Genomic DNA, 10,491 nt, shown 5'->3' with positions numbered 1-10,491 from the left:
TGAAGAAAACTGCCACTTCTAAAGATTATAGTGTCAAAACCAACTGCAACTACATTCTTTCTCAAAATATACAAATCTATATAACCTGAATACTTTCCTTATGGACCTTGTTAGTCTGTACAAAATTGTCATGATGCTGTAAACTCTGTAAAAATGCATTTTGGCCTCTGCCGTATCATCATTGCACGGGGAAAAAATTAACGAATTTTAGACGCTTTACACCAAGGGCTTTGAACCTATACAACTTTTTAAGGAATGAACATATAGAAAAAGAAAATTCAAATCAAAAGGGCTAGTCCTCTATGCGTTGAATTTCACCCATCATTATGCGATTGCTAGTGACTTTGAAACCAAGAAGAGCAGGATCAATTTGCCTTCCTTTTTTACCTTTCTTTTTGCCACCTCGTCCCCCTTGTGCTCCATCTGTGATCTCTGAAAATCCTGTTGTTGAATTAGTCTCTGCCGGTGCACTTTTCTTTGCATTACTCTTCAGCATATCTATAAATGATGCATCTGAAACATCAGCATCACCAAAAGATGAAGTACGCCGGAAACGCATGTCTTTCTTGCCAGATGCCATGATGTCCGAACCTTGGCTTAATAAATTCACCCCAGGTTCTCGTCTTCCCCCTGAAAATTTAGAAATATAAGCATATTATTAATTACTTTAACCAGGAGAAGAAAAGTGTACGAGGATTTGAGATGTCAATACCATCAGAAGCACCACTAGAAGAAATTTTCCCTCTCGCAACTTGATCTGAGACCAGCTCAGACAATCCTTCCTGTGATGACGATGGGTGGGGGACAGGAGGACGTCTCAGCAAAATATTATTGTCTTGCCCTTTTAATGGAACAGGCACCCTGGCAAAAGGAGGTCAAACTAAGCAATGCATGATACGATAATAAAGCAATACTTCAGAATTAAACTGTGGAATAATAACATCACTGTCTCATCTTGCATGATTAAGAACAAGAAAAGTATAAAACATGAAAAATAAAAACCAGCAAGCAAAAGACAGATAATGAGAACCTAATGGGGTTAGTTTGACCACCCTCACTGAGGTCTGCCAACAAATTTACTGACCCCATCATCTTCCTACTCTAAAAGAGTGATATATAACTAGTATTAAAGAAAAGTTCTCAAAGACTGTCCAGGTTCTTAGTACAGCTCGTGGAATACAGCTTACAAGCATGTGTGTGTGTGTGTGTGTGTTTGTGTGTGTGTGTTTTTGCTTTTTTTTTTTTTCCAATAAATTGCAAAATCATGCTCACACTGTCCCATATTGTTGGTCTTCCATCCCATTTTGGGATAACCCCAAAATATGATCCTCATTGAAAAATCAATGAACATAATATTAATAACTTTCCTAACTTACCCTTTACTGTACTTTAAAAGTCAAAAACCCTTTTTCACTAGAGTTTAAACTAAGAGGGTTTGGCTTACCTCCAGTACTTTGTTAACTGGAATTTCCTTTTATTTTAATGAAAAACTGTCACATAACTCACTAACTAAATAAAATGTGGAGATTAAAGCCTACTACCACTTGCTATTGTGTATTTAAAACAAAAGGAGACCTCCAATTAAAAAAGTACTGAAGGTAAGCCAAACCCTAACTAAGGAGAGTAGTTTTAGAGACTAATATCTTTTTTTCTTTTTTTTTGATAAGTAGAAACTAATATCTTTTTAAATGAAAGAGAATGCATTAAATGAGGTTTTCTTGAAAAGTTAGGTGTATTATACAAAAGGAAACTTACCGCTCTTTAGAAACTTTGGAAACCTCCTCCACAAATGAATTACCAATTTTGTCACTGTAGAATCCTGTTTTCCCACCTGAGAGCAAATTCGGACAAAAAAAAAAAACCATTATCAATATGATCATAGCAAATTCAGGAAAAATATATAAACTATAATCACTCTAATATGACCATAACGCAGGGTATACAAAGAAATAATTAAGAAAGAACTTACTTGCAGAGCCAATTGATGACTGCCTGCTAAGGGCATTAATCAAAATTTCCCCACGGTCTAGAGCAGCCAACCCAGCTTGCTCAACCAAGCCTTCCTGAATCTCAAAAGCTGGACCCTTCATCACACCCTCACTTCTAGACCCATGCTTCCTCCCCTCAGCCTCAGAGAACTCATTGCTCATAATCGACTTGCCGATCATGTTAGAGTTTGTATAAATTGCCTGACCAGTCTCATTGATGCCTGCCAAGCGCAATTCTCCCTCAACCAATGATCCAGAATCAGATCTAAACGGCATTATTTCATTGCTCTCCAAACTGGTGGCCCGCTCATCCTGTAATGGTTCGCATGAACTAGAACCATAAGAACCCACTGCAAAAGTGTTATCCAGACCTGCTTCTCGGTCTAGACGAAGAGTGAATGGGTGATCTGAGGAGCTTAACCCAGAATAAAGGCCAGATGGTGCCCTTGTTTCCTTACCCACCTCCAATGGCTCAGTAGATTGATGACCTGATTTCTGATGGAGCAATTCCATCAACAATTGTTTTGACTTCTCATCATTAAACCCTTCTGACATCCATAAAGTTGGATCTCTAGAAGTCATTTTAACTTCTGACTCCCTTTTCTGACGTTCTGGATTGATATGCAATTGTTGAACCCGGGATTCCATCCAGTCATTCTCTAGCTGCTCATTGTTCTCAGGCCAACGGCCCTCAATTGCATCCAATTGAGGGCCATGAAATTGGTTGGGAATCAAAGGATGATGGGGATTATGAGGGTGGATGCCAGATGAAAATGTACCCACTTGACCAGCAGATTGCATACGTGCACTTGATTCCTGCATATCCAAACCATGAGCACGAGCCATAGCTAGAACATCCAGATTCATCCCTGGAGCACCAGTAGGCATAGAAACTGACCGCTCAAATGGCAGTGAGCTAGGGTCATAAAGACCTTGCCGAAGCCGCTCCTGAAATGAAAGATTCCTTTCAAGTTGATTCAGCTGCTCCTCATGGGATGGCCTCTGTTGTCGCTGATAAACATCCATTGGGCCAAACCCTGAAGAGTGAGTTCGGTGAGGACCAGCATGAGTCCTGAGAAACTGATCAGATTCATCTGCTGGCCACATAGAACCAATATGCCTTTCTCCTTCAATATTAGTCCGCTGCCTCAATCCCATTGACAGCTGCCTGGCCTGCAGCTGGTCTTGTTGAAGAAGCTGTTGCTCCAATGACTGGTGTCCATGCTGTGCACGTGATATAAGCTCATATAAATCTCTCTGATGATCTTGTTGTGGCATATGACCAAATTTAGCTTGCATAATCTGCTCTAAAGATGGTTCATTATGCCTTGAAGGATGATGAGACCGTTGTTGCATTTCTTGTAGAAGAAGCTGCTCTAATACAGCCTGATGATTGGCTCTGAGAGGATCAACATGTGACTGCCCAAGGCCAGGATCATGCATTTGACTTCGAAACAACTGTTCAAGAAGCACCTGCCGGACTTGAGATTGCTGTTGCTCCTGCAAAAGCTTTTGCTCCTGCAAAAGCTTTTGTTCCTGCAAAATCTTTTGCTCCTGCAAAAGCTTTTGCTGTTGATGAAACTGCTGCTGTTGATGCAATTGATGTTGTTGTTGTTGGAACTGAATTTGCCGCTGCTGTTGCAGCTGAAGTGTCAACAGATGATCCAAATCTGGAGCAGAACGATTGGCCAACTGTTGGTGTAAAAGAGTCTGAGTAGGCACATGTTCTAAAACTGATTCATTTATGTGTGCATGAGGAGACAACATAGATCGTTGTTGGAGTTGCTGCTGCTGCTGCTGCTGCTGCTGAAATTGTTGTGCCATAAGCTGCTCTGCTAAATCAAAATGGTTGGATTCCTGTTCCATGAGTGACAAATGGCGAGCAGCCATGGCATCTTGATACAAGTTGGGGTCAACATGAGCATTTTTCCTATAAACATCAGACCATGTCTCTGCAGCAAGAGCTGGATCACCCATAGCACCAAATGGAGCAGCCCTTCCCATGGTGGATGGAGCGGATGACTTTGCTTGTTTTGTATGACCTTCAAGCTCAGACCAAAGCAAGCCAAAGGGGTGCAACTTATTATCATTCTGAATTGGTACACCAGGTTCTGTCAATTCATTTGGAAGAGAAGGGTGGCTGATAGGATTGTCTGTAGAATGACGACTGCTCCCAGAAGATTTTGCAATAGAATAACCCTTGTCTGCAGGTCTTCCAGGAAACACAATTTCTGAAGGGAGGAAAAACGAAAATCATTCATTAGTAAGATTGGAAAGGAAACAGACCCAATTTTTTTTTTTTTTTTAAAAAAGGAAACATTAATAATAGGAAATAAACCTTCATCTTGTGTAATGAGCTTATGGAAGCTTTGTTGACCCTCAGAATGTGGCAGTTGTAATGAAACTTCAGGCTCAGATACTCTTGACTGAACATGCTGAGCTGAAAGGCTGTTAAACTCAGTCGATGTCGGGCACAGGTCATTTACTGATGATGAATTAATTTCCATAACAGAAGCAGAAGCAGGTAAACTAGTGTCCAACTGTTCCTCAAAGGCACCACAATGTTCTAGCTTAGAGTTTGGTTCAGTGCTATTGTCATATCCGTCTTTGGCTCTCAGGTAAGGCAATACCTTACCCAGTTCTTGGAAAGGTGTTCCTTCAGGAGCATCTGCCAAGCGGACTGGCAAGTCTGTCCCAAAGAAACCTTGTTCAAACCATAAAATGATGTCAGCCCCAACAAATGGTCCCTGGGTCACCCCTTGAGGGTCAACGTAGTACAAACTTAACTCCTCTGGTGGGGCTACCCTATCCAAGTCATTTGCCTGACTGTTTCTACTTTGATTCTGCTCAGGAGAGGGCACAACAAAGAGAGAATTTGAATCATCGGGAAGTTTGGATCTTAGGTCAAATGAAGTGGAAAACTCAATGCCATCAAACTGAACATGCTTGGCAAAATCAGAATCCGCCATCTGCCATTTTTCACCAATATTCATCTGAGAAGCACTATGCTGAGCACCATCAATCTCTGTGGCACCACAGACACCATTACTTTCTGAAATTATTGGGGCTAATCCATCTTCCAACCCATTGATTGCTCCAATAACATTATCTTCTGCTTCTTTAATATATTTTTCTGTAAATGAAGAACGTTTAGAATCTTTAAGAAATAGAATTAACTAGTAAAGTTGTATAAAGTGGTTCAAAATATGAGCTCCAAATGCTAAGTTAAACAGTAACTCACCATCTACCGCATTCCTCTTGGAACCATATTTCCACAAGGTACCATCATCGTCAGCTTGATATACATCATCAGTTGCAGCTTCTTGTGAAGTATCAGCAGCCTCATCATTGGAAGCTGGGAGTAGGATACCCTGATTTTGCTCAGTGGAGTCTAAGTCTTCAACACCTATACAATGAATGTTTTTAAAGATTTAGACCAAGAATACAAGCAGAAATTAAAAGCATAGCATTTGAGCTGAGAATACCTGTAACATTTTCAGTTGATCTCCCCTTTCTATACAAACTGTACACCATCCCGCTGCTAGTGATCTTTCCCCTCCGTATATCACCAAGGATGGCCTGTTAGCATCACATGACCCAATTACAAGGCGCAAAAGACTTTAGAAAATTATACGAAAAAGAATAGTTTTGTTATTACACAAAATTGACATCACTTATAAAAAAAAATGGCACCAGAAGAACAAGAAAATTAAATACAGGAATTCCATCATTACCTCCTGTTCAGCATCAGGAGCAACAAAAGCCAATGGTTCTATAAAGCCTACTTCAGTAATGGGGGCTAACTCCTCCATATCGTCTGGCATAATTGTAAAAGATGGATCAAGCTTTTGCCTCCGATATATGTCAAGAAGCTTTCCCCTTGGGTAGCAAAAAGAATCAACAGAGTGGCTTGGTCTCCCCGGGACACTTTCGCTTTTATCTGCAGCACCAATGGGACCAGTAGATGAACCTCTCCCAACAACATTTGACCTCCCTCGTCCAAGGGTAAATCCCATGTTTGAACCCTCTACTCGTCCTCTCTCAAGTCCAAATCCAGGTGCAGCACGGTAGGCATTAGAACCACCAGAATGAACCTCCATTCTATGGCGTGGCCTCCATTTATCACGAGAATCAGAGTCACGCTCAGAAACTGAACGGTTGCTACCCACAAAAGATTGATTGTCATTGTGAGCATCTTCTTTCTCCAGATCTGTCCTCTTCTCAGTTCGGGATTCCTTATCTTTGTCCTCAGGGCCCCACCTAGAAGACCATTTGCTATCACGCCGTGTTTCATGCCCAGAATTACGACCATCATGCCACCGATCCGAGGTAGGCAATGCCCTACTCTCGACGGTTTCTCTCATTGAGACATTGTCAACACGGCGCTCAGCCTTCCTACGATCTCTTCTACCACCAAGTAAGCCAGTTTCTCTTTCCTCTTCACGCCAGCGGCGGCTAATTTCACTGTCAGCAGCAGTCCTCCTCCAATCCTTTTTGTCCTCAGATCCATCCAGACGCCAATTGTCTTTTTGATTGGGATCAGTAGGATTACCAAGAGACACTGAAGTTGGACCACGCATTTCCTGTCAACAATGAAATTACACTAAATATATAATTCCTTATGACTGAATGTCAAATTGTGAATCTCCAAATGAACCTTATCATACTGTCATAAGATGAAAATACTAAAAATCATAAAATGAATGAGCAGATAAAATATACACTGAAAATCAGCTGTCTAATAAATTTCAAAAGTTATAAAAAATTCCATCATCAAATTGCTGAAGTTGCTTTAAAATTCATGAAATAGGACTGGCAAGTGGATCAGTATATAAACACAATGTATTCTGTTACATTAAACACTGATCACGGACTCCACTTGAATTGAAAAGCTGAGGTATAAGGGCAAGAATCAATTGAAAAGAAGGCACAAACATCTGGCATGGTACCAACTTAAGGACGGGCTAAGAGCCTAGCTATTATACCAAAATAAGGGTCTACGTTTAGACACAGAAGAGAAATCAAACAAATCATATGCTTTCTAAAAGTAACCATTTTAGCAATACCAAGTAAGGAATAAAACACTACTCATTATCTTCTTTGGACATAAATTTGTATGGAGTAGGAGATCAGCTGAACTCAAGCCTTAATCTCAACTAATTGGGGTTGGCTAAATGGATCCTTTTTCACCACTAATTCTATCTATACTATGTCCCTGTTTAATTATTTTTATAAGTTTATTTTAAAAGAACAGGTAGAAGTGCAAGAACGGACGTAAATGGGGAGTACATGAGATAACAAATTAAAAGTTAAATCCTAAAATTACAAAGATCTAGGAACTACAAGAAAGAACAATTAAGATCCCCAATGTTCTTAATCCAATCAAAAAGTGATTTAAGGGGAAAAAATGCTTCAATTGAAGCAACAGGTATTTAACCCCTTCAAAAGACTGGAAATTGTATTTCATCCAAATGGACCACTTGAGACAAAGAAAAATAGTGTTCCAAACTTGGTCGCTTAGAGAGCCCTTTGTATAATCCCTGTGTGCTTGGACCTCAGCCCTTTTCTTGTATTCTTTATATTAATGGAGTTCTTTTGTTACTGATCCTCAAAAAAAAAAAAAAAAAAAAAAAAAGGCTTCCCTATCACCTCCATCATTTCCCATTTACCACATGACCACGTCTTTCCCTATAATTTCAACCCATATCATTCGAGGCATCCCTTTGCCTTTTTACTTGCACGATAATATTAAAGTTCTTTCACACAAATGTGTTCACAAGCTTCCAAATCACGTCCAAACCATGTCAACCCAACCTTCTCACAGATAAATATTAGGATAAAACATCAATGATAAATATAGTAGGCAAAAGTTACAGAACTTACAAAATATCAATTTTCACAGATCAGACAAAATGTGCAACAGTATTTGCACTTAATTTTCATCGTTCTCCTGTTACTTGAAATTGAAATATGATATACAAAAGGGAAGCTGCAGCCAACATACCCTGAGATGCATACTCCAAACTGAAGAACGCCTCTTAAATTTGAGACTTTTACCTGTGCAACTCTAAGTTGACAGCTACTTTATTGTCCATATTTCTGTTATTTGAACAGCCATAAAGCCAAATATATTCTAATGCCTAGGAGAATATCTGATGATTAACAGGTAACTAAGAGTAAGGCATATATGCACTTTGGACTACAGCTGTGTGAAGTACGCCTCTCAGTTTCACCTTAAAAGTTCAGGTAAATATGGTATACATGCATATAGCATAAAGCCTAAATCCAGAACTAGGAGTTACTGAAGTAAAAACAAGATTATATTATAATAGGCCAGATTAAAGTTATACCATCTTAGGCTCAGTCGGTTTGGCATAAAGCCACTGGGGAGATAGAGGTATGCTGCTTTCTGAGGCTGATTGATCTGCAATAGTGAAAATTAAAAACATCAGACCAAAAACAAGAGACCAAGTAATAGCAACAAACACGGATAGGCCTCAATAGTTCATCATTTCACATCAAACGAATCAAACAATACAACGGTACCTTTTGACTCATCAAGTAACCCCATAAGCACCTTATCCTCATCATTCCCACCCGAAGCTTCCACTGGCACAGTATGAACATAGATTAAAGCACAAAAATAAATGTTAAGCTTTCATTTTCAATGTAACAAACATGTTCAGCATACAAGCAATCCAATAGAGAGAAAATAACTAACAAAAAACTTTCGCTGAAAGATAAAAAAAGCTGAATTGGGCACTAAAAAAAACACTCCAGGCACTGAACCAAAATCTTCATAGCTCTAAACATATGAAAGCAAAAAAATCAATAACTACATTCCCAAATCACAAGCACGAAATCAATGCCAATTCCACTAAATTAAACCGAAACGAAGTGACAAAGAAACTACTTTAAACACAATTTCAAAACGAAATTATATGCAATACACGCAAATTCCTAACCCCCGCATAAACCAGAAATTGAAAAACAGTAAATCAATCAAATAACCAAATTCAAAAAAAAAAAAAAAAATTCGCGCTTTGATCTGAAGTCTGAGCAATAAACAGAAAAAAAAATGGAGGAAACCCTAATTGACGAAGCTGAGGTTGAAAAAAAAAACAGAAAATGAAATAGTGGAGCACACAAGGAATAAGAGATGGTTTCAGATCAACAAAGCCCTAAACCTCGCATCGAATCCGCATCTATCAAATCCATCAAATACGTACGCAAATCGAGAAAAAAAAAAAAAAAAAAAAAAAAAAAAAAAACACCGATAAACATTGAAAGCAAAAGAATGAAGTAAAGAGCGAGAAGAGCATGGTGAAGTAGTAGTGGTAGTAGGTAGTACCTTTGGCGGACCAGGAGTGATCGGACGGCTTAGATGAGAGGAGATCGTCTGGCAGATCGAGCTTGCCTTCCGCCATATCAGGAATCGAACGGTCGTCGGGTCGCGAAACTTGAGCAAGAACGAGAGAGATAGAGAGAGAGAGAAAGATCTAAAGAAGCAAAGCGAACACACACACTCACTGGATTAAAGAGAGCTCCGAGAACACACAGAGAGAGAAAGAGAGAGAGAGAGAGAGGTGGTTGTGAAATTGGGGATTTTTTGGAGTTTCAGGGATTCTAGGGTTTGGAAAATCAGTATTTGAGAGAGAGAGAGAGAGAGCACTTGTGCACAGAGAGAGAGAGAGAGAGAGAGAGAGAAGAAAAGGGTGAGGAGAGGGTTTGGGTGGTAGTCAGAACAGCCAAATCAACTAAACAAGTAAATATGATTTCAACAGCTTGCTTTGCTTATTCAACAATATACACAATTTCATATCCCCCTTCTCCTAAATCTAATATAGAATTTCCTTTTACTCAAAAATAGCATAGAGATAATAGAATTTCCTTTTAATTCAAAAATAATAATAATTATTATTTTTTACTTAACCCTTTTAAGAAAAATAATAATGCTACCATCGCATATTATTTTACCGTAATTTTACAAAATGTTCATGTGACTAATTTCTTATTGGTTTTCATTTAGATCCATCATTAATCTTACTTTTTTAACTACTAATAATCATTCAACACATTAACAATTTGTAAAAAAATTTATAAAAAAATTTGTATCTTTAGCATTATTCTAAATAAAGTTACTTTTATTTTTATTTTTATTTTTTAAATCTTTTAAAAACTTGACAGGGGAAAAAGTCTTGTGTGAAGGGAAAGGCTCTTGGACTATTTTTGATGTGAGTCAACTCGGCCCAAAGCAAAGATAATGTTCGTCTAGTCTCTTTCTCCATATTTTGCTCTTGGACGCCACATATATCTCTAATCGGATTCTTATATAGGCTCAATTTAATGATAAAACCTAATAGAGTTTTAATCTACTTGTACAAAAACATAGAAGCTTTAGATCTGAACACTACCTACCAAAACAATGTGATTTTATGCTTATAATACACTTTATGATTTTCATTTAATTTTTTAGTTTTATTTGAGATCAATTACAACTAAT

General features: G+C 38.6%; 1 protein-coding gene across 1 annotated transcript; it reads right to left on the bottom strand.

Moving 5' to 3' along the window:
* Positions 1-9,740, bottom strand: LOC126718117 (protein ESSENTIAL FOR POTEXVIRUS ACCUMULATION 1-like). The gene is made up of 11 exons (XM_050420193.1): positions 9,340-9,740; positions 8,535-8,597; positions 8,339-8,412; positions 5,723-6,571; positions 5,474-5,567; positions 5,230-5,394; positions 4,327-5,121; positions 1,970-4,219; positions 1,756-1,831; positions 713-861; positions 1-630 (listed from the first exon to the last, which is right to left on the bottom strand). The coding sequence occupies exons 1-11, from the start codon at positions 9,413-9,415 to the stop codon at positions 293-295; spliced, it is 4,929 nt and encodes a 1,642-aa protein (XP_050276150.1). The 5' UTR covers positions 9,416-9,740; the 3' UTR covers positions 1-292.
* Positions 9,741-10,491: the final 751 nt, after the last annotated feature.

Source organism: Quercus robur, chromosome 3 (genome assembly GCF_932294415.1).
Source record: "Quercus robur chromosome 3, dhQueRobu3.1, whole genome shotgun sequence".
Lineage (NCBI taxonomy): Eukaryota > Viridiplantae > Streptophyta > Magnoliopsida > Fagales > Fagaceae > Quercus > Quercus robur.
Note: the sequence above shows the minus strand (reverse complement) of the source record. Positions and strands in the feature narration are given on the sequence as shown.

Coding starts and splice junctions, on each gene's coding strand:
- LOC126718117 (XM_050420193.1), bottom strand. CDS start 9,415: ATGGCGGAAGGCAAGCTCGATCTGCCAGACGATCTCCTCTCATCTAAG. Junction 5,395..5,473: donor ATCAACTGAAAATGTTACAG/GTATTCTCAGCT, acceptor TTCATTGTATAG/GTGTTGAAGACTTAGACTCC. Junction 4,220..4,326: donor GCTCATTACACAAGATGAAG/GTTTATTTCCTA, acceptor TCCTCCCTTCAG/AAATTGTGTTTCCTGGAAGA.